This window comes from Diabrotica virgifera, chromosome 1, assembly GCF_917563875.1.
Source record: "Diabrotica virgifera virgifera chromosome 1, PGI_DIABVI_V3a".
NCBI classification, from domain to species: Eukaryota; Metazoa; Arthropoda; class Insecta; order Coleoptera; family Chrysomelidae; genus Diabrotica; species Diabrotica virgifera.
In genome coordinates this window covers 6,183,755-6,209,480 of record NC_065443.1, presented here as the reverse complement: position 1 = coordinate 6,209,480, position 25,726 = coordinate 6,183,755, and the positions used below count along the sequence as shown (strand labels likewise).

General features: G+C 31.7%; 1 protein-coding gene across 1 annotated transcript in view; it reads right to left on the bottom strand.

The window, feature by feature from the left end:
• The window catches only part of LOC114335282 (unconventional myosin-Ib), a 58,086-nt gene extending 32,723 nt beyond the window's left edge, over positions 1-25,363 (bottom strand). Inside the window, exons 1-8 of the mRNA XM_028285499.2 lie at positions 24,857-25,363; positions 21,783-21,853; positions 20,859-21,034; positions 20,709-20,772; positions 19,274-19,287; positions 18,407-18,491; positions 11,430-11,687; positions 4,721-4,917 (exon numbers count right to left, since the gene is read on the bottom strand). Of these exons, the coding sequence (XP_028141300.1) occupies positions 4,721-4,917; positions 11,430-11,687; positions 18,407-18,491; positions 19,274-19,287; positions 20,709-20,772; positions 20,859-21,034; positions 21,783-21,853; positions 24,857-25,086 (1,095 nt within the window). The 5' untranslated portion in view covers positions 25,087-25,363. The remainder of the gene's footprint in view (positions 1-4,720; positions 4,918-11,429; positions 11,688-18,406; positions 18,492-19,273; positions 19,288-20,708; positions 20,773-20,858; positions 21,035-21,782; positions 21,854-24,856) is intronic.
• Positions 25,364-25,726: the final 363 nt, after the last annotated feature.

Below are 25,726 nucleotides of genomic sequence, written 5' to 3'. Positions count from 1 at the left end.
AACTTTCTTATTTCAAATGGAACATGCTGTATATTTTTTGCGTTTTGCAGTCCTTAAAAAATACTGATTATTTTTTATGTTATATTCCCTATACCTAAATGCCATAATTTCGGAATTATTGCTACATTTATTAAAAAAAATACTTTTAAACAAATTATAAAAATCAATTTTTTCGGCCCGGTAGACATTATTTTACGTTCTTTGGATCATTGGGAAAAAAAAGGTGTCTTGTAATTTTTCTCTAAAGTTAATCGTTTTCGAGTAATAAACAATTTAAAACTGAAAAAAATATAATTATTATAATTATTATATAAAATATATAAAGTAAAAAATATAATTTTCGAAATTACGAAGCACCTAAATTCAAGCTCAACTCGTCTTCTAATAGCTTTCTAATTGCTTTTTAATTGTTAATAAAGTGCACATGAGAGGACGGGAGATCGGGCTGCATTAACAACTAAAAAACAATGTTTTAAAATGAAACAAGCTCAAATTTTTTATCGGTAGCTGATAAAATAATGCTTGAACTTGAATTTGGGTACTTCGCAGGTTCAAATATAATATTTTCTATTTGTATTTTTGAACGTAGTTGAATTGAAAATCGTCATTATTCGATTTTTTTTCAGTTTTAAATTGTTTATAACTCGGAAACGATTAATTTTAGAGAAAAATTACAAAGATCTTTTTTGTTCCCAATGATCCAAACAACCTAAAATAATGTTTACCCGGGCCGAAAAAATTGATTTTTATAATTTGTTTAAAATTTTTTTTAAAATAAATGTAGCAATAACTCCGAAATTAGGGCATTTAGGTATAGGGAATATAACATGAGAAATAATCAGTATTTCTTAAGGACTTCAAAACGCAAAAAATATACAGGGTGTTCCATTTGAAATTAGAATGTTCATTAGATTTTCAGAAAAACAGAAAATCTGACAATGTAATTAGTACTATAATATCGGCCGTATTAGAAAATCCTTACCCACCAAAATTTATAAAAATCGTGCAATCCCTTTTCGAGATAATTGAGGGTTTCCATACATAAAACTCACTCTGTATATCACAAGGTTTACAAAGTGTGCTTTTTGTCTTTTATAAATATTATTTCTACTTTTTGAAAATCGATCCAAGTCTGTGGCTAACATAAAATACTTATAAACATGCTAGATTCACATAATAAATATTGGTGTACTACTCCAAACATTTACATCACATTTAAAATAGCTTAAGACTATTTATTATCATTGGAGTTGAATTAATCCGCATTAACCCTTAAACGCCCAAGGGTGGGTAAAAAATGTCCACCTAATGCGTATTCCCTTGTAACATATTTATTACGTGTTTAAAATTTTTTTAAAAATTATTTATTGTTAAAAAGACAGCCCTTTGGCGAGTGTTAATTTTATTCTACCGATATTTTTGGAAATAAAAGTAGCATCTTGAGTTAAATATGGGTGGGCATAAAAATACAGCTTTGGTAGAACTTGTAACTGAAGGTTTCTATATAATTTCTCGTTGGTAGGAAGATAATCCATATAATTATCGGCATATAATTACATAATCTACATAATTATCCGCCAATGAGGAGGTTGAAAGGAAGAATGTGGAGAAAATCGACAAATCTGAATTACTGGCTTTTACTGGTATGTTAATTTTGATGTACATTTTAATTTTGGTGTAGGGTTTGTAAATTGTTTATATTAATATTTTAGAAGATGCTGTGTTTAGTAAGCATAAGATTCTTAAGTTTAATCCATTTCCAACAACTCTCAATAAATATATTAGCTATTTTCTAGGTGGATATTTTTTACCCACCCTTGGGCGTACATGGAACCTAAAAAAGGTTGGGCGTTTAAGGGTTAATCGTCAAAACAGAAAAAAACCAAATATATAACAACGTCTAAATACCCACTACGATGTAAAATCGAAATTGATGGGAAAATAATAAAACAGGAAGCAAGGTTTGAATATTTGGGAATAGATATAACTATTGGGTACTACCGTACCTGTCAATCTGGTGCGAGAACTGTAGGTACTTGTGCTCATATCACCAGTGTGTTATGGTTTTTATGCTTTGCAAGACATCAACCCAATGTTAAGTATCCTGACAGGTCGTTAGTTAACACGACGTATGATGCATCTAACCGAAATCAGCAAAATGTTAACATACGAATAGTCGAAGATGATTTAAACCCAATTTTTCCATAGATAATTGTAATTAATATTTAACATTTTACAAACTACCATTTACTTTGTTTTTTTTTGTATTGAAATCAAGTCCATGTTCTTTACCTGTCTTATATCTGATAATCCGGGACAAGTTTCATGTCAATTAATGTATTTTTTTATGTTTCAACAATTTTTTCTTAAATTATTCTGGAACACGTTACGAGTAGAATTACCCCCATCCCCCCTAGATTCGCCACTGTTCAGTAGTTTTCTAAAGATAAGGCGCAACTGTAATTATGGAACATGAAAACATGATAATGCTTATATCGATCTAGCAGCACCTTTTATACCGCACTTCTTTAGTTTTCTGAAGATTTTCGGAGGTTTTCTGAAGACTAAAATACGATCCAACCATTTTTGACCACGAATTCATATACAACACGCAAGTATGTATGAAGAACTTGAGTTTCTCTTCTTCTAATAATAAATATTTTCGTTCATTTGACCGTAAATTAGTGCACTTAACGTAAACCGAGCACTCGAATCCAATAACTTCAGAAGGCTATAACTCGAGAATAGTAGTTATTCAGACCCAGGTGCCATGGACTTTTTTAATCTACACATCAAGAAGTATCATTGACCAAACTTTCATCAAATTTGACCGGGACCACTTTTCCATAAGGAGTGTTGCCTGGTCCTTTGCATACATTCGTGATCAGTGACTCGTTCAACCCATTTTAACTACAGCCCTTTCAAAAATAAGGACTTTGAACCGATGAAACTTACAGATCACATAAACAATATATACACGAGTTAAAAAACTTGTTAAGTCGTAACGATTAGGTTCATTTAAGATACTAATTAGGGGTGATTTTCTCGATTTTTTTACCAAAACCAGAAAGGACTAACTTTATTTTGAGCGTAACTTGTTTAATTTTGATGCTAGAATTTAAAAAAAATGAAGCTTTTTTTAAACACTTTAAATAAGTTGTAATGAGTTTTTCCCGAAATGTGTTTCATTTTTGGTTATTTCACGTTAAAATATTCCATTTGGAATTTGACGTATATGAACTTATTTTTCATTAGCTATAACTCTGCTTCTACTAGGTGTAGAGACGTGATATATACACCATTTTTTTTAAATTTTTTACAGGCTATTTTGCTAGGAATGTTTTCTCGACAAAATACTTACTATTTGAGTTATTTGCGAAAAACCGTCTAAAAGCGTGGTTATTTTGTTGAAAAAATGAAGATATTCACTGCCAAATAACTCGAATAGTATTGACTTAGTGAAAAAAGTCTATAGAACAAAAGTTACTTAAAATTATCCAGTTTATCCATTTTCTGACTTTCTTTGGATGAATCTTTTTTCACCCCCAAGAGGGGGTGAAAACCACCCCCAGGGCAAAAGCACATCTCGACACAGTATCACTTTTTTTCTTTGACTTGTTAGCTATGTGTATGCCAAATTTCATGTCAATCCAAGCGGTTCTTTAAAATTTAGAGGTTTTGCAATATTTTACGGTTAAAGAACGGACTAAGTTCTTTATGTGTTGTTTTCTCCTTCCTTAAGTCAATCGAAAAGACATAAACGATTAAATTATAATCTATACCTAGTTTTTAAACTAAGAAGAGTAACTCAAATTTACCGCGCCGTAATGCTTGTTTGTAATGGACAGCCTAAGTCTGACGTCACAAATGTCACAAAATTGGGAGGAGCTTATATTGACTCCAAACAATTTTGTTTGTAACGTTAAATGGTCATAAGTAATTTTTCATTTATGTGCTTTGTGTGGCAAAATAAGACTTCATTTAGGTATTTCGTTAAAGAAACGTGTTAATTAAGAGATTTTTATTCGTTTTTGCTCAGGTGGTTTTTATTCCTTAGTGGTTGAAAATAAACATAACCTCAAAACTGTTTACGTTCTAATCATTGCATTAAATGAACTCACCTGGGCAAAAACGAATAAAAATCTCTTAATTGACACGTTTCTTTAACTAAATACCTAAATGAAAAGTCTTATTTTGTCACACAAACCACGTAAACAATAAATTAAAAATTCCTTATGAATGTTTAACATTATAAACAAAATTGTTTGGAGTCAAATATAAGCTTCTCCCAATTTTGTGACGTCAAGACTTAGGATGTCCATTGGCCCAACCGCAGGCAAGTTCACTCCACTAAATTATCAAATTATGACACTGACATTTATGAAATTTTGACACTATTGGCATAAAAAATTCATAGGTTAATTAAGTTATATAAGCGATTTCTGGTGTTTTCTGCGTTATGCCTTTAAATTTTAGAATTTTAGTCTGCATTTATATAAAAAAATAGTTGTTTTTAGAACTCTTTAGCGACATATTAGTATAATATAATATTTTATGGATTACCGCCGAACGCCAACATCATCAACCAAAAAAGAAGATGAATCTGGTGATTTTTCTAGTGACATTATTGGATGTGAATCTGTCTTTTGTGTTTACTCCTCCTAGTTTAAAAACAGGGCATAGTTTAATAGGCATAGTTTAATAGAATAAAACGACTTACCTTAATGACGTCGTTAATTTTGTTGATAAGCCACGTAAAAAGACGACTGTACAAAGTTCTACAAAGTGTATCCCTGATTTTGGTGGCGTCCGCCGCATTTAGGTCTGTAATAATGCCATCTTCGATTTGATGAGTTGTTAGCGCCCTCTGGAGCCATCTGGGTTCTGCTCCCAACAGTTCGCAGATCTCAAATAGTTCTGGAAAATAAAAAAGTAAGTGCAACAAGTGGTTACCAAAATTATTCTCCTTTTCATAGGCATCTTTCAGTGCGTCACAGTTCTTTGATTTCTTTCTAACGCATAAAGTTGGAAGTGACAGAAAAAAGGTACTTCCGTGATTAAAATCATTTATAAAATTTATTCTAGTTGTTGATAGATGGCGCTATAATCGAACAAAAAATTATTTATGTATTGTCCTTTTCATGATCATTTTTCAGTGCGTAACAAATGATAGGAAAAAGGGTAAGTCCGTGATAATACACATTTATGACATTTATTCTAACATGACATTTTAGTTAAATCTGACAGTTGTCACATTTTATTTTCAATTTGGAATAAAAACAAATCAAATGTGTTTCTTGCATTTATAAAATGGTATTTTCTTTGATTTGTATAGTCTTATAAATTATACAGATTATATTTGTAATATTATTATCTAATTAAAAATAAATTATTTTTTGAAGTTATACTTCTTTACGCGCGATGAGGGTGAATTTTTATATGTTAAAACCAGGCGCATATGCATCACCCAGGCGCATACGCGCATTATAACTTTGTTCTGATTGGATGTTCAAATGACATGTCAAAAATTATCCAATATGGCAGCTGTAGGACAGCTGTGGTTTGGAGGAAAAGGTAAAGGTAAACAAATGTATAATATATTAGTTTTATTGTTGTGAGGACAGAAACAAAACAGTTTATAATATTGTAGTGACTTTTAAATAGTTTTTAAAAGCAACAGGTACGTAATAATTGTTAATGTATCATGGGTATAAACCTACCTGTTTGATCTGCCAAAATACATAGTATGTAATAATGTAATACTTTTATTTATATAATTTGATTACCATCAATATTCACCTAATATATTGTTTTCTTACTATATGTTTTGTTGTATTTTTTTTTTCAATTCTAAAGTCCACTTTACATCAACAATAATTGAATAAGAAATTGACAACAAGTTATTCAAGGTCAAATTTGGCTTATACAAAACACAATTCTACATCCAATTTTGCCGTGAATAAAAAGAAAATAAAGAAATTTGACAAAATAAAACATATCCAATTGTTCTATTTCATCAAATTCCTTCATTTTCTTTTACAAACTATACATTTTGTACTCGTCAAATTTGGCCTTGAATAACTTCGTCAATTTCTTATTCAATTTATTGTTGATGTAAAGTGCACTTAAATCATTTCAATTCAAAATTAAAATAATTTGATCAATTTTCAAAATATCACAAGTTTAATGACGTTTCACACCTTCGGCAAAGAATTAAGGATTTGCATGAAATTTTAGTACCTATGTTATAGTTTACTTCAAAAAACTAAGACTTGATTTTTTAAAAAATGTTTTACCGTGCCGTTTAATTACTATTAAGGGTCAAAGTTCAGTTTTAACATGGGCTCTTATGGGAATTCTTAAAAAGTTAATAACTTTTGACCCAAATTTACGATTTTTAATTATTTGTACTTAAATTAAAGGTATTTTTGTAAGGAATAACATATTAAAAAATGAGGATTGTTTACCGTACCATTATTAAATAAAAGTGAAATTACTGTTTCGAAATTTAACAAAGTTGGTAGTAGTGAGATCAGCTGCACTCATAATTATATCCGAAACGTACGTGTCAATCACATGACCTCGGTGGTCTAGTTGTTGAGCGTTCGGTCAGAGTTCGAAACGTCCCGGGTTCCAATCCTCTACGATTCATTTTTTTTTTTTTTAGTTGTTTTAATCAAAATTTTTTGAAAGTGGTAGATAAGAAAGTTAGTTTAATATTTAAATAGAATACAATTACTTCGTTAAAATTATATAATAGAAGTATAACTTCTTACGTGCGTACAAAGTACACACACATTCTTTTTTTATTATTATGGCGCCATCTATCGACAACTAGAATAACTAGAATAAATGTTATAAATGTCACCGACGAAATGTAATCACCGACGTGCGTTTTTTCTGTCACATACAATTTAATGCGTTAGAAAGAAATCGAAAAACTGTGACGCACTGAAAGATGATCATGAGAAAAAGAATATAATCTGTATAATTTATAAAACTATACAAATCAAAGAACATACCTTTTTATAAATGAAACTTTTTTACGATTCTGACAACTGTCAGTTTTAATTAAAATTTAATGCTATAATATGATTATCTACATTCTTAAAATGATATATTACATCATTAATGACACACTGAAAGACTGAGAAGAACTTTAAATTATAGTCGTATAAATGTGTAATAGGTAAATAATCAGTAAATCGGTAAACCTAAATCTTTTTTTTTTTCAATTATAGCGCCATCGATCAACAACTGGAATTTCTGTTATACATGTGTATGTATCACGGACGTGCCTTTTTTTCTGTCACTTGCGTCACACTGAAAAAAGCCTATGAGAAGAACCATACCAAAAAAATTACCAAAATAACGGTTACCAAACCAAAAGCTACAAGAAATATATGCCACCTTCTCAAATGCCTCAAAAAATATGGGCCTGCGAGTAAAGGAGGAGAAAATTAAGATGATGGAATCAACAGCCTACAATAGAGCCAGAAACATCGGTCACCAATTTACGGTTGAAACCTCTAACTTTGAAGTGGAGGATAAATTCACATACTTAAGCTCAATGATCACTAAGGAGTACGTCATGACGGAAGAAATCAAGTGAAGGATAATCCTAGCAAACAAAGGCTCTCTTGGACTGAGTAGACATATGAGAAGCAGAAGCCAAAAAACAAAAATAGCCATATACAAGACCCTCATATAACTAGTGTTGACATATAGATCGGAGACATGGACCATCTCCAAGGCAGATGAAAACCTTCTGCTTATATTTAAAAGAATGAAAATGGTGTTTGGAGGAGGAGGTACAACTACGAGATATACACATATATAAACATATATTTGGTGGTAAAGACGTAGTATCTATTATAAAAATACGAAGACTAAGATGGGCATGGCACATAGCAAGAACACAGCAGAAGAACCCTCCTAGAAGAATCCTTATGTCACAACCTGTGGGAAGTATAAATAGGGGTAGGCCAAAACTCAGATGGAAGGATGGTGTAGATGAGGATAGTAGAAAAATAGGCGCAGCAAACTCGCAACAGTTGGCAATAGATAGAACTGGACTGCAAATACATTAAAAGAAATAATTAATTTTGATCTGTTTGTCCTTTGTCCAGTGTGTGTTTTATTTTATGTATTAGTTGCCAATTTTAAAGAATTTCTTGCCAAATAAATGTTGCATTTTGCTGGGATATCTTCCTGATTTGACGAAATGCCCCTGATGATGCTAAGTTAGCGAAAGTATACTTGGGCAAGATTTAATTAAACTATATGCTCGAAATCTGCCTTTTATTCCTGTAACTTCCATATATTCGAGCATTCAACCTACTTCTATTTTAAAAGAAATAGATTTAACATAAACAAGCTGAAAATGCGAGCATTATTATAACGAAAACTTTGTTTATTTGCGTATTTAAATTCATAATATAGAAAATTGCTATTACGAAAATTTGTTTAGAATTAAAAATTATGTTTTAATGTGCAATTATATCATTCTAATTTAAATGTTGTGAACTATAAAGATACTTACTCGAAATTCATATTTTTTATATACCTCGTATAATAAAATTAATAAAATTTTATATACGATGGTTGCATTATAAATCTTAATTTCAAATTTATTCATCACATGCGACATTATACAAAGTTGTACATGTATGAGACAAGTCAAAGTTACAGACATATATAATGTACATATTAAAAGTATATAAATTAATAAATACGACAAAACATACTTAAAAGTTATTTGTAGAATATGGCTCTAGCTCACAAATGTATTGATGTACACACCTCCGAAAGTTTGGCTGATGTAAATTCATTCGTATATCTATTGGCAATTTGTTAAAGAAACTTAAGGCTGCATAATGTGTGCTACCTTCCAACAAAACAGAACGATGCTGTGGAAGCATAAAGTGATTGTCTCTGAATCTTGTTGAATAAATATGGTTAAATTGAAATTTATTGAATTCATAAATTTTGCAATGTAAATACATTATACACGAAAATATATACAGACCAGGAATTGTAAGAATATTATTTTGTCTAAAGATACCTCTACAAGAATCTCTAAATTTCATTTTATATATTATCCTAATAGCTCTTTTCTGAAGTACGAATATCTGCTCTAATTCAGAGGTACAACCCCAGACTTCAATGCCATATTTGGCTATTGAGTAAAAATGGGCAAAGTATACTGTTTTTAATATTGATGTATTAAAGAGACGTGAAAGAATTCTCAATGCATAACATGCGCTACTTAATCTGGATTTCAAATTAGAAATGTGGTTTGACCATTTAAAATTACTGTCTAACAGGACCCCCAGCAACTTCGTGCAGTCTGTTTTATCTATTGCTGCTTTTATAGTGGCTTGATGGTTTAATAAATTATTTGACGTGAAAATCATATACTTTGATTTCTCTTCATTTAAAACTAGTTTGTTGGATAAAAAATAACTGTTGATGGTGGATAGTATCTGTGTAGTTTTATTTTGCAAATTTTGATTGGATGTTGCTGTGACTAGAATGTTGGTATCATTCCACTCAGTGAATTAGTTATCAAAGCTATATCATTAATATATACTATAAAAAGTAGAGGACCCAATACACTACCCTGAGGGACACCATAATGGATATCCAACGTGTTTGATTCGTATTTAAGTCCATTAGATGTTATCTTTACTTTTTGTCTTCTATTTTCTAGGTAGGAAGTAAACCATTTTAGAACTACACCACGAATACCAATTCCCTCAAGTTTTATTAGCAACAAATTATGATCCAAAGTATCAAAAGCATTGGACAAATCGAGAAATAAACCACATGCCTTCTCTCGTCTGTCCAAAGCATCCAACACTAAGCTGACGAAATTTGCAAGAGCTGTAGAGAAGATGTAAAACCATGTTGAAAATTATGCAAGACACTATGCTTTTTTAGGAATGCGTTTATTCTAGTATAAACCAGAGTTTCAATTATCTTTGAAAACACAGATAAGAGACTTATGGGACGGTAGTTGTTAAGGTCATCTTTATCACCACTTTTGAATAAAGGGATTACAATAGATAGTTTAAACATACTAGGAAATATTCCTTGTTGAAAAGAGGCATTACAAATATCCGTCAGTGGATCTGCGAAAGCGTGAATGCATTGTTTTAATAACTTAGGGGAAATCTGATCAAAACCACAACTGTGTTTGGATTTAAAACTTCCGACTACACTAGTTATTTCCTGTGGGTTAGTTGGATATAAAAACATAGAACAACTGTTACGGTTTTTTTATGCTGATGTAAACCCACCTATTTTAATAGGATCCAAAGCAGCAAGTAACTTTGGAGCCATTTCAACAAAATGGTGGTTAAATTTGTCTGCTAAATTATTATTATTATCACTAGGTACTTTTGAGTTGTTTTGTTTCCCGACTGTTAAGTTTACTAAATGCCAAATACATTTTATTTTATTTGATGATTCGTTTAACTGTCTCATGAAGTGACTACTTTTAGCTGCTTTTAATTTAATCGAATATTCTGTCTTTGCCAAATGAAGGACTGGCCTAAGATTACTATTTTGCTGACAGATCGTTTCTAAAAGTTTTAGCTGATCCCTTAATCTTAGACCATGAGGAGCTCTTTATGAAGAAATAACTTTTCTTCGTCAAATTAAAAATACAAGAGTTATAAATGAAAATGATGTTGGTATCGATAGGTAATTATAATTTAATAAAAATCTTCAAATTTTTTTTTCCATTAGAAGGATGTAATTGCATTTATCAGAACATAATTTTTTATTCTAAACAACATTTCATAATAACAATTTTCAAATATTGTGAAATACATAAAGATACTTTTTACTGATGAAGTGTAGTAAAGTGTTTTCAATTGGCAATAATAAATGAAAATGGAACAGTCTATTTATCACTAAAGGGGAGGCATTATTGCTTTCAAAATATACTCAAATTGTATTTTTAAACATCTTATTTATTTTATACAATAATTAAATTCACTATAAAATGTCATTTATATTTTATTAACAGCTAATTTAAAATATAGTTTGACATTCACGAAGTGTCAAACTTAAATGTAAATAACCTATGCTTTGCTTAACAAATTCAGATTAAAACTAGCCTACTTACTAGCAACGATTTCAGAGAACGTTTAGTGTGTCGGCAGAAAATAAAAGGATTGTCACGTCACATTTTAGACTTTGAGGTCGGTTATCTCGAAGATGGTTAGAGATATCGAAATGCCGTTTTCAGATTTGGATTCAGGAGACAAAACTACATAAGAATCTATCGGTAAATCGGCTCTACGTATTGTAGGAGCGGCAACGCACGAACGAACAGACTTTGCGAATTTATAAACTAAAAGTTTTTGTTGAAAATAAAATAAACCATTGCAATATATAAATTGTACATATTATACACTCACCGTAATCATTGTTAATCGAACATCCCTCAGTACCATCAATGTTACTACAAGGCACATACTGCAAATTACCTAATTTCAAAATAATCGCTATAACGCGAAAAATATCAACGATTTCGCTATCAGTAAATCCGAGCACTTCCAGAGCGCCCTTCGTATATATGAACAAGTTTTTATCGTCATCGTCTGACAAAGTCGGTTGGTTGGATTCGGTCAGAAGAATGGTATACAGCTCGACGTTCCGTTGTAACTTGAGCGATTCTGAAAATAGCGAAAAGGGAATAATTAGTTCATTTAATAAAGCAGTACAACACCCGACAGTCAATTAAACGCAACTTACAAAATACACTCTTGATCAAAAAAATCGGACACTTGCATTTTGTATGTTCTTTTTTAATTCTGTAGTTATCATTAAGTGTCATTATCATATCTGTAGTCATTAAGTGATTTAAATCTAAAGGAAGTAAACATCAATAATACTCTGGGCTAATTAGCAAAATACAAGGAAAAGATATTTACCAGCATTTTTATTGCTGGAATCGAATCTTATGATTGTATAAATTAATAATATAGGTATGCAAAGTCCGCAGATAGTGTGCTACTTTTTTTATAAACAAAATGGCGCCCGAAAATCGTGTTTTTTTTTCAATTTTTGCTCTATAACTCTAAAGACATTAACTTTACACCAAAAACACCCAAATAAAAATTCACCGCAATTAAATTCTGCATAGAAACGTGTTTTTCACGATTTACTTCGACGAAAATTTTCCCCGGAAAATGCGGGTTTTTCCAACAAAATTTTTATTTTTCAACTAAAATTTTAGATAAGTATTTGTTTATCAATAATTAAATAACTAGGTAATGTAAAAGCTCTTATCGTATTGATTACAATTCCAGAATCCGATGGAAATTGAATGAAAAGTTTAGCAACAATTGAATTGTTAATTAAAAATGTACGGTCGCTATAATAACCACAATAATTATGATACACGGTGTCTGGGTAACTTTGCACCATATGGGAAACTTTTTTAATATCAATTTTACGAAAAAAAGTCATTCTTTATAAAGTGCTCTGCATAGTCTAAAACCCAAGGTGCAATCATCAGATATCAAATTTTGTCAACAGTATACGAGGTATGTCAAAAAATATTAATTTCGCTCAAGAGCAAACTACCTTTATATTTCAAAATATCAAAAAAATTTATTATGAAAAGTTATTTGTAATTAAAAACCATATTCAAATATGCAATAACAGCCATCTACGAGAAAAAAATTTCTGAGATTTTCCTAAATTACTGATTCCGAATATCATTTTTATTTATTAGACCTGTAATAACTCTTTTATTAATAATTTTAGGAAAAAAAGGTATTCTTCATAAAAATCTGTGCATGGTCTAAACCTCAAGATGCAACCATCAGTTATCCAAGTTTGTTAATTTTATACGAGGTGTATCAAATAATATGAATTTAGAAAGAATTCTTTCTATATTCTTTCTAAATTCATATTATTTGACACACCTCGTATAAAATTAACAAAGTTGTAAAACTGATAAATTTATCTTGAGGTTTAGACCATGCACAGATTTTTATGAAGAATAAGTTGTTTTCCTAAAATTATTAATAAAAGAGTTATTACATGTCTAATAAATAAAAATGATGTTCGGAATTGGTAATTTAGGAAAATCTCAGAAATTTTTTTTTCACGTAGAAGGCTGTTTTTGCATATTTGAATATGGTTTTTAATTAAAAATAACTTTTCATAATAAAATTTTTTGATATTTTGAAGTATAAAGGTAGTTTGCTCTTGAGCGAAATTAATATTTTTTGACATACCTCGTATACTGTTGACAAAATTTGATATCTGATGATTGCATCTTAGGTTTTAGACTATGCAGGGCACTTTATAAAGAATGACTTTTTTCGTAAAATTGATATTAAAAAAGTTTCCCATATGGTGCAAAGTTACGCAGACACCCTGTATATAAGAATAACTATGATTTTTGTATAAAAAAAACACTGTACTTATCTAATGTACTTTACAGAATTGAAATTGGACTATTTAAGCGGCCTCAGGAATATTTTAAAATTATAAACAATTTTTTGGCTTATATACAAATAGGATATCTCGGGAAATATTAAATTAAATTTAATCATGAAAACAGTATTGGAAAAAAAGCGACAAGGCATTTCTTTTAAAACAAAAAACGTTTAATATTGATGAGTGGTTCCTGAGATACAACCGGTCAAAGTTGACCGGCATTTACGGCAAAGATATAAACAATAGGATCATAATTTTCAAACCATCACCTTTTTATTTCGGTCCTCTTTCTCCACACCAATTTTCATGTCTTTAAAATCCTCATAACATAAATATACTACTAAAATAAAAACTATCGATATTACGAGTGAAAATTGCCAAAAATAGCAAAATTCCAATCAAAAATTAAGTTGGAGAAAATGTCATCTCAAAGTTCAAAATCGGTATACGTAGAGCCATCTAACTAACGCATTATTAAATGTCAAACTTGCTTTTGTGTTGTTATAATAGATTAATTTATTTATAAGAAAAGAAAACTACATATTTTTTCCAGTTGTAGACTTTTTTTAGATAAATTTACTACACGTGTACCTTTTAACGTTAAAAACACAAATAGTCTCATTTGAAAGCTGTATAATTAGTTAAACAATATTTATTTAAACAAATTAAAATTTTTTGTTATAATCAATAAATTAATTTATTATGACAAAACAAAAGCAACTTTGACATTTAATAATGCGTTAGTTAGATGGCTCTAGTCGAGTAACTTGAGAACAAAAAAAGAATGAAGAAAATTGCTCTCCATGGGAAGCCGAGAAAATGCATTTTTTAACGTATACGGATTTTGAACTTTGAGATTACATTTTCTCCAACCTAGTTTTTGATTGGAATTTTGAAATTTTTGGCAATTTTCACTCGTAATATCAATAGTTATATAATATATATTATTATAATAATATATATGTTATGAGTATTTTAACGATATGAAAATTGGTGTGGAGAAATAGGACAAAAATAAAAAGGTGATGGTTTAAAAATTATGATCCTACTGTTTATATCTTTGCCGTAAATGCCGGTCAACTTTGACCGGTTGTATCTCAGGAAACACTCATCACAATTAAAAGAAGCACCCTGCCGCTTTTTTTCCAATACCGTTTTGATGATTTAATATAATTTAATATTTCCCGAGATATTATTTGTTTATAAGCCAAAAAATTGTTGATCATTTTAAAATATTTCTGAGGCCACTTAAATAGTCCAATTTCAATTCTGTAAACTACATTAGATAGGTACAGTGTCTATTTATACAAAAATCATAGTTTTTTTTTTCTCTGATTCTGGCTTTGGTTTATATAACCTTTAGCCACGTAATTGTATAACTTATCACTAAGTCAGGGGAGTAATGTGTAGTGTGTGTGTTGAGTAAGTGTCTTGTTACTTTGCAAAGTCGACGTCATTGTCTTTGCAAAGAGACGCTAATTGTTTTCGAACGTCTGCGGTCCCTCCGGTGAGTAAAAATCATAGTTATTCTTATGTATCATAATTATGGTGGTTACTATAGTTATCGTAAATTTTTAATTAACAATTCAATTGTTACTAAACTGTTCATTCAATTTCCATCGGCTTCTGTAATTATAATCTATACGAAAAGAGCTTTTATATTACGTAGTTATTTAAATTATTGATAAACAATTACTTATCTAAAATTTTAGTTGAAAATTAAAGATTTTGTTGGCAAAACCCGCATTTTTCGGGGAAAATTGTCGTCGAAGTAAATCGGGGAAAACACGTCTCTGTGCAGAATTTAATTACGGTGAATTTTTATTTGAGTGTTTTTGGTGTGAAGTCAAAATCTTTGGGAGTTATGGAGCAAAAATTGAAAAAAAAAAACACGATTTTCGGGCGCCATTTTGTTTATAAAAAAATTAGCACACTATCTGCGGACTTTGCATAACTATATTATTAATATATACAATCATAAGATTCGATTCCAGCGATAAAATTGCTGGTAAATAACTTTTCCCAAAAATGGTCTATTCTCCGATAATCTGCCCAGACTATAATAGAAATCATTTATTTAAGCTCTTTCAGTTCTTTCAAATAAGCCGCCAACTAAATATCAACATTTTTACCAACAAAGCTAAATGTATGACAATAATAAAAGATACGCTCAGATGTAAGATATCCAGCAACCACGACCCAGTAAAGGACCTGAGGAGTCAGATCAACAAAGCATCTGCATTTTCAGGATGTCTGCGGGAGATAGTCTGGTCAAATCCGTATATGCGCACAGATAGTAAAATTAGAATCACAAGATCATACGAACGATCATGACATATGGTATAGAAGTGCTCAAAGAGTCAAAGACACCAACAAAACGAAAAACATGCTAAGGGGCGCCGAAATGACAATCCTAAGAACAATAGTGGGGCAAACAAGAAGAGACAGGGTGAGAAATACAAACATTAGAGAGCAATGCAAAATTCAAGATATTGTAAGATGAGGAAGGCAGCGCAAGAGCTTAAGATGTGGTACAATCATGTAAGACGAATGGATGAGAATAGACTCCCAAAAATTGCCCCTAGAAAACAATCCGCCCGGTTCAATATTCCCCGGAAGACCACCTAAAAGATGGAGGGACAGTTGGCAATCTACCTCACAGGAAATTAACCAGAGGCAGCTTCAGAATTAAACAGATCAAAAGATCTCCATTTTGAAGAAGATTTATTGAACATTAAAAAATAGGTAACTAATAATAGGAAAAACAAGTAACTTAAAAGCAAGTAATTAGTAAGCCAAAAAATTAACATTCTTCGAAAAATTAAACCAAAAAAACAGTAAAGATGGAACATCGTCGGAACGATGAAAGAGAAAAAGCTGTGAACTGGATCTCTGGTTCTTGTTTATGGATTTCGACGTTTTTTTTTAATGTGTATGTACTTCTTGCGTAAATTATGAATATGCATTTAAAAAGAAAATGTCAGCTCAGTTGGCAGAGGCGCAGTCGATCGACAAGCTTAGTGGATTTGCGATCGACGGTTCGAACCTAAGCCAGGTCATTAAATTAATAAAAGGCCAACGTCGGTAGTATAAAACTCAATAGAATCTACTACTTGGTCTGGAATAAACTGGTGTCTGATCGGTCTATGGAGGAGCGGTACGGCAAGGGATAAGGGCGTGCGGCTTGGTGATACTCCTCCATAGATCCCTACCGAAGGGTGTTGACGCCTAATAACGGTGTATATATATATTTTAAATAAATAAATTGTTAAATAAATCATCTAATTTGTTTAAACCATTTTTTGTTAATTTTTTATTCTGTTTCGTAATATTTGAGGTAATTTTTATTGTAAATCATGTTTAATCAATAAAAGTCTTAAATAATTGATGTATAATAAATTTTATGAAATAAGCTAATTATCCTATTAAATAATTTCTAAAAATAGTTTATTATCTATTGCTTTCGAAATGAAAAATATCAAATAAACTAGGTTTTATGTCTTGCTAAACATGCTATTATAGGAATGAAAAACTGAAGTTACAATTTGTTCTATACCTTCTTGAAAGCCTATCACCGGTAACAGCTTTTGAAAGGTTCTAAATATTTAGCAGATATGTTCCAAATATTTTATTGTTGAATGTCTCCCATCTACGTGGGTAGGTACCCATATGCCCAGTGGCGTAACTAACGCCAATGCATCCAATTCGATGCATTGGAACGCAGGCCTTAGGGGGGCGCAAAAAACTGATATTCTGGCAAATGAGTCTACGAATACTTGCATTGGGCCATAGAATACTTGCCTTCTAGTTACGCCACTGCATATGCCCTCAGGTACGTTCTAGATATTTTGTTGTCGAATATCCACGTATATGTACAGTTACGGTCATTGAATAGTTTACACTTTAATTTTTATATTGTAATACTGTAAAATTGCAGTGTCGTACGGATTTGATAAATGTCAAAGTCAAAAAATCTAAAAAAGTCAATGCTTGTCAAAAATTTCGCGAGTGTTGAAAAATAAAATAATAAAATAAACTATATTTAGACCATAATCCATTTTATTCAAAAAAACTTCTTTCTATATTTTCCATTTTGTTAAATTTTATAAAATATATTCTTATTATTTTGATTTTTTAATTTTAATCAACCTATTCTAAGTACACCACTGGCAACGTCACTTTGACGCAAAAGGTGCGTTTAAACGTGGTAAAAATTTAAAAAAATCGGTTTCTAGATAAGCCAGCCTGTAAACTATTCACTGACCGTAACTGTACAATATGCGACAAATTAAAAAGTACCGAAATTAATATTCAAACGTTTATGATTACTTATATATTTAATATACATGATATAGCCTTGCAAACATTATTCACAACATTCCCGATAAAACAGATGTTAAAGATGCCCTCCGGCACGACAAAAATCTTTAATTCTGGTCCGCAATTCCGAGATGTCAGACGGTGGATCCGTCTGCCTCCTTCAGCATTCCCTATATGCACGCATCAGGTGGCGTTAAGCCTGGTGAGTGGCGATCTACAAAATGATCACGCAGTAATCGAAACTCCCTGGTTGTGTGAGAGGTTCAGCGTCCTGCTGAAACCATTGTTGATTTTAAGCTTGGATCGTTTTCGCGATCTTTTCCGTATGACCGAAAATAGCACTACACGATGAATTTTTTCTGCAAAACAGCACAGTCCCGAAGTACCTAACATTAACACAACATTCACATACGCTACAACGACGTTCGGAAACCACTGAGTACTGTTATACTTTCAGTACTGTTTATTTTGCCGCATACCGTATATAGGTACATTCTAGTCTATCCCAACACCATAAAGTATTTTGTTTTAACATTTTTTATATGTATTAGAAGGGCAAAAATTACACATTTTAGTAGATTTACTGATTGCTTAAACAATAATACTTAATATTAATACTTACTTAAGAGATGAATATCGGCTCCAGAGAGGAGTTGATAAAATATGTGGAAGTTTCTGTCAGACGATGCCAAATTTGTAATTCTCGACTAAAGGAAAAAAATAATTAAGTCTTAATTACATTTTATTAATTATAAGTTTTTAAACTGCTTTCTTGTGGCATGTATAATTTAAGTATTATATGGGATTAAGAGACAAATTATTTATTGATGAAATGAAAATTACATTTTTAATTAGGTAACCATCGTTTGACGTTTCGATTTTCACTCCGGAAATCGTTCTAATTCAAGAGTTAAATCTAGTTAGTTAGGTGGCCATTCTATTCTATCCACCGGTTGGGGAAGACCTTGTCTATGTATTTATGACCAAGAGAAGAGGCGCAAAATCTTGCAGTGGCCACAAATCATTTCTGTTTAGGAACAAGTAGTTCAATTTGGAGAGCAAGCAGTTAAAGACCTGTTAGGTTCTTCGAAAAAATATGGTTCTATAATGTTATTGCCTATTATTCTTGACGATCATTCCTTTTTTCTGGGACAAAAATCAACTAGTTAGAATACGTTTCTTAAAACTCAACAGTTTTCAAGATAATGAATTTATTCCATTCATTTGTACCATATTCTATATTGAAGGTAAGTTGTTTGTTTTATCTTCTGTCCTATGTCACACATTTTAATGCATAGTCTTGCTCTCTTTATTCATCTTTTAGACCATGTTTAACCAATCCATAATCAAATTGTGGATTATGAAACAATAATGTGGATAATGAATAGTCTCGCTGTATGGTAACACATTGTATGTTGGTAATGATCAGAGTATACATATAAATAAAATAAATCAATAAAATCTACACTAAAAAGTGTCAAACACTTACTTTGTCAAGAAAATCTGTTAGCAAGAAAAGAAAAAAATTAAACATTAGTTTTTACATCTGATATTTCAATAAAAAAAACACAAAAGTTTCCCTAACACCAGTTTGAAAAAAAATATTTACTGAATATTTATTGTCACGTTCATGGGGGTAATTTTTTTATTCAGTCCACTTATTAAGATTTTCCTATGTGTGTCTTATTTATAGAAGATGAAATCAAAACTATTATTTTTGTTTATGATAAAGGGGAAAAACAAGGAATATCACATTTTATACATATTGAGATAAACACACCAATAAAGGTTTAATTATTATGATACCTAAAAGCTACTTAGGAGATTTATAAAAGATTTCATGGTTTTTTGTAATAAATGGTATACAGCCAACTACAGGAAATTTTTTCCTCGTGGATTTTTTTACTTAGGAGATTCTTTGCAGAATTCTAGCGATTCTTATTCTATTCTATAATCTTAATAAAATAGTACTCTATATTAACTCATTAATTTAATAATGAACCAAAAAACTGCTAACATTCCTTATTTTTGTTCAGGGACGTGCGGATAATCCTGGTTCTTCGCCTGGATACAAATTCATAGAAAATTTATATAGACTGACCTTCTGGTTATTGTCCTGAATCGATAGGCTAGTCGATAGTACCCATTTTTGGCTACCACATGGCGAGAAAAGCCAAAATTTATGAAAAAGTGACATTCCTCGTTTTTCCCCTGTACTATTCATATAGGAAAACTTCAGGGCTTAGGGTCATGCAATCGTAACTTCTTTATTAGTAATTTTTCAGATAATGAGTAAGCCCCGCCTGAAGTTTTTGAATTTTATTATTGGATATTTTATTTTTTGAATTTGAATTAATTTTTATAATTATATTTTTTGTTCGTTTTTTAATAAATTTGCTGTTCACTCAAGCCAGCATTGACTTTTTGTTTTTCCCAGAAGCCATCTATTAATATTACCATTGATACATTCTGCGTTTAATAGTAGTTGCACAAAAATGGAGATAACTCATAGTTGGCATCCTAGAAAAGGACACAATCTACAAGTTATATCTGGCAGTCAACGTGAAAACCAACCAATAAGTTATTAATATTTCTGAAAAGCCATAGGGCCCGGAGAGCTCAGGCGTTAGATGTCTGACTTCCACGCAGGTAGGCCAGGGTTCGATTTCCAGTGCCAGCGAGAACATTTAGACATTTTTAAAATATCTATAGGCCCCCAGGTCGACTCAGCCTGAATAAAATGAGTACCTTGGGTAAAACCAGGGGTAATAATAGGCGGTTAAAGTGTAGTACTGGCCCTGTTACCTTCCTTGTATACTGTAGGCCCTAGAGATAGCAGACTACCCTGTTATAATTCCAAAGCCGCGTTAGCGGTATAAAATGGGAGACTATTATTTATTAGGAAAAGCCATAATTATACTTACAATGTGTAAGATGCCCTCCTATAGGATCGCCCTTAAAATCAAACTCAATATCTAAGAACTTCCCCTAGAAAATAAGCATTAACAGTATTAGGTATTTCCATTATATTAATCAAGAATAATATTTCTACTACAACCATAGGAAATACTTACAAATCTAGAAGCATTATCATTCTTCATAGTTCTAGCATTTCCAAATGCTTCTAACAGTGTATTTGCTTGAACTAGACGATCTTTAACAAGCTTTGTTTCCGGACTGTCTCCAGAGACTAGGACTAGAAATTGTAGTACTATTCTAGCAGCTTCTGTTTTTCCAGATCCACTCTCACCTAAATAAATAATTTACAGATTATTTAAGAAGTTTCCTAGACAAACTAGGAAAAATATATCGTAATTTTAGTTAACATTCATCTAATTACTTGTAACTTGTTTTTTTTTTAATAGTTACAGTAAGTTCTAGTCTTTTTTAGTCACTTCGCACCTCGACTTTAATAGTGCCATAACCCTAAAAAAATGAAAAACCTGTTTTTGGCCTAATACGTTCCTTTAGGCGTTGCCTTCATTGTGGAATATTTTCATATTATAATAATTAAATTATCTTATAACTTGCATAGTGCACCTGTGTTATTATTACTATTTCCAGTTTTGACTCCCAGCATTAGCAAGAACACCACAAGGCAGTTTGCATTACTCTGTGATCAAGAGTAGATATGTGATAAGTAGAGTTCATTCTTTAATATTGTCTTAACATTTGTGATAATGTATTCGTTAGCCAAGAAAAATTACTTAAGTAAAACTTCTCTAGTGTCATAATCTGTGATATGGCAGATTGATACACCCTAATAGTGCCTTATCATATTTTAAGGATGAATTTCTGGGTAAAGCAATCTGCAGTACTAAAAATAAATACTAGCATTAGATAGCTACAACATGATCAACACAAGTGCAGAATTTTGTTATCGTAAATAAGGAAGTGGCAGCAAAAAAAAATCTGAAAAGTTTGTGAAATCTGGATTATGGCACTAATGAAGTCGGGGTGTGACTTTTTAGATACATTATCAACAGAGTTAAACTGACCTGTTACAATTATACATTGGTCTTCATTTCTGTCATTAAGCCATCTGTATGCAGTCCCAGCTATGGCATATCTAAAAAATTATATTTTACATCAGGAGATTATCAAAATATCTGAGAACCTTGGAAGTAATATGTATAAAATATCAATAAATGAAAATAAAACATCATGGCAGAAATAATATTATCAAATTCTACCAAAATTGTACTGATGGCCCAGAATTTATAAAATCAGAGGTAGAAGACACTATAAAAAAATGCTAAAATTGGGAAAGCTTGCAGCCCAAATGATACACCAACTGAGTTACTGAAGCTAATAGATCAAGATGACATAAAAGCAGTAGTAAAACATTTTAATGGAATATAACACTGAGTGACTCCCACACTCTGGCTCAAGTCCATCTTTGTAGCAATACTAAAAAACAATGTATAAAATGCTCAGAATATAGATTAATTATTAACCTAATGAGTCACACTCTTAAGATTTTCCTAAGAATACTTCACAACAGAATTAACACGCAAATGCAAAGACTTCGATGATACCAAATTTGATTTTAGAAATGCTATGGGAACTAGGTGAGCGGAAATAACATACTTACAAACAAATCTACCCAATTAGCAGCATACGCAGATGATATAAACATAATGAGCAGAACAATGAATGCAGCGGAAGAAACATACGTTGAGTTGAAACAGAGTGCAGAAGCAGTAGGGCTAGCAATAAATATAAATAAAACAAAACTACTCATACAAACCAGATCAAATAGACCGGCGCAACAACACTTTATTGACGATATAGAACATGTGAATAGATTCACCTACCTAGGAATGGATCTGGTTGCAAGCAATGAAGAAGAACCGGAAATAAATAGAAGGCTTGTGCTGGCAAATAAAGCCTATTTCGCGATGGGCCACATATTCAAATCGCGAGACGTACACCGGAAAACAAAACTCCGGGTATATAAAACAATAATCAGGCCCATAGTAAGTTATGGCTGCGAAACATGGGTGGTGACACAGAAATCTGCCAATGCATTAGATGTGTTTGAAAGAAAAGTATTACGTAGGATACTGGGCCCAATAAGTGAAAATAACAACTGGCGAATTAGGTATAATAGAGAAATATACGAGCAATATAGCGAACCAACTCTAGCACAATACACTAAACTGCAGAGATTACGGTGGGCAGGGCACGTGGTCCGCATGCATGAGAATAGAATCCCCAGAAAATTGCTGAATGCAAGAATGCAGGGAAGAAGACCTGTTGGAAGACCTAAAAAGAGATGGGAAGACGAAGTCGATGCGGATGCCAGGAACTTCCTGGGAACACGTTCATGGAAAAGAACAGCGGTAAATCGAAATGGTTGGAGAAGCTTGTTGAAGGAGGCCAAGGCTCGATTTGGGCTGTAGTGCCATTGGATGGATGGATGGATGGGAACTAGGGAGGAACTTTTTGCATTAAATATTCTACTACAAAAATGCAGTGATTGAAGAAAAGATGTATTTACATATTTCGTGGACTTTGAAAAGGCATTAAATAAAGTACAGCATGTACCTAAAATGAATGCAGAAACTAAAAATATAGGAATAGATGACAAAGATAGTAGTGTCATTAAAAGTCTGTAGGTATTTAAATCAAATTGTAAAAATTGGAGATAACCACACTGACGAAATCTTCATACAATGAGGAGTGATACAAGGTTGCATTTTGTCCCCAACATTGTTCAATGTTTACTCAGACCAGTTATTTAAAATGGCACTTGAGAGACAGCTATATGGAATGAAAATCAACTGGGAACTACTTAATGAAATTAGATACACAGACAATACAGTAATTCTGTTAGAAAATATTGAAGGTCTCCAAATTCTGCTTGGTCATATTCACGAAGTAGGAGATGAAATGGGCATTAATATAAACTTCAACAAAAGCAAATTTGTAGTAGGTAGTCGTATAAAATGGAGAATAGCAATCACTACTACTTTTATGAAAATGAAAACATTTCTTTGCAATAATAATCTCAGTTTACAACTAAGACAAAGAACGGTTAAGTGCTATATTTGGTTTGTACTTTTGTATGGTGCAGAAGTGTCAACACTACAAGTATCAAGCATGAACAGAATTGAAGCATTGGACATGTTGATTCATAGACCCATGCTGAAGATACCTTGGATAGCAAAAAGAACTAATGAGGAAATACCAAGGATGGTCAACAAAGATTGCTATAGTCGGTTCGCTAAACTCAGACGCATCTGGCTAGATATTTTAGTCGATATTTTTTTTGTTTTTTGCCAATTTTGCAAAAATTGGCAAAATTACTAAATATTTAGTGATTATTAACTATTTAAAAATTATTTTTTGCCAATTTTGCTAAAATTGGCAAAATTACCGACTAAAATATCTAGAAAGTTGCATCTGAGTTTAGCGAACAGACTATAAACACTGTAAACACTGGAAAATGTCTTCATCATCATCATCAATGGTGCTACAACTCTTTGTGAGTCTTTGCCACATTTACTATTGCCTTCCATGTTTGTCGGTCCTGTGCCACTAATTCCCATTGTCACACTCCCATTTTCTCTAGATCTTCTTTGACTGCATCTTTCCACCTTTTTCTAGGCCGCCCTACAGACCTTCTTCCATCTGGCCTTTCCCAGAACACATTGTTTATAAGGCGATTGTCGTTACTGCGTATCACATGCCCTGCCCATCTGAGTCTATTAGCGTTTATATATCTAACTAGATTTTCTTTTATCAATAGGAAAATGTCTTCTCTGGGACTAATAGTGAGGGGAAATCGATATAAAATACTACAACACTGATCCTTAAAACAAAATACAAGGCTATAGAAGTGTAGGAAAAAAACAAGTTTCTTGGATAAAAACATTCATGAATGGACACAGGTATCAAATACAGGACAATAATTATTACATGTGGCCGAAGATTGAGAAGCCTTAGCAATGGTTCTCATCAACATTAGATATTTCTGATATCGCACGTGAAGAAGAAGATAGATGAGTTGTTTAGTAAAGGTATGGTTCTCTTATTTTGATAGATAGATTGATCTGTTAGTACTTACATGTGTGGTGGTAACTGGAACGGTCCTCTTTTAACATAGGCCTCCACAAGATCCGCTGAATACAAGGCAAGCTTTTTATAGGGGTTAACCGAGACCAAAACATTTCCTATGTAAGTATAGATATGGTCTCTCTTGAAACGTTGTTGCAGATTCGTTACAAAGGAGTCTTCAGTTAAGGGTTCAAGCAAAACGGAATCCCAGGCTCCAATCTCTTGATCAAGGCTGAGCATTCTGGACACAGTCCTGGCTGGAGTGCCGCCAGGGCGGCATCTAGTCCTTAAGTTGCTTTTCAGTGTGTCCCAAAGTTGCAAAGTGTCCCAAAGTATCACATAGATAATGTATCAACCTATAATTAATATCGACAGGTGAATTAGGTAACTTATTAGCAAACGTAGTATTCTCATTGTTTTGATTATGGATTAGAATTTGCCGATTAAAACCATTATTAATTAAGTTAATAAATTAAACCCATTTCGAGAGGAAAAAATTTGTGAATTTTTTATACAAATGTCATTTTGACATTGACCATTGACTATTGACAACCGCGTCAATAGAAACAAATTGATGTATTGCGGATTTCTGCAATATTATTAATCTAAGTAAAAAGAGGGTATTTGCATTCTGATTTTAAACATTTTATCTAAGTAATATACAAATTATATTCTTTATTTTAAACCCGACAGATCCGTTGATAACTTACAATAAAATAAATTATATTTTATTCTGGGTAAATATTTTAGCCTGACTCGTTTCGCCATCTATGTGAAGAATACTAGACGAGTGAATCTCTCAAAGATGGAAACTACAAGAAGGGAGAATTGGAAAAAAATTTATTTTAAATCTTCAAATTCAGTGTATGTGCCCATCATA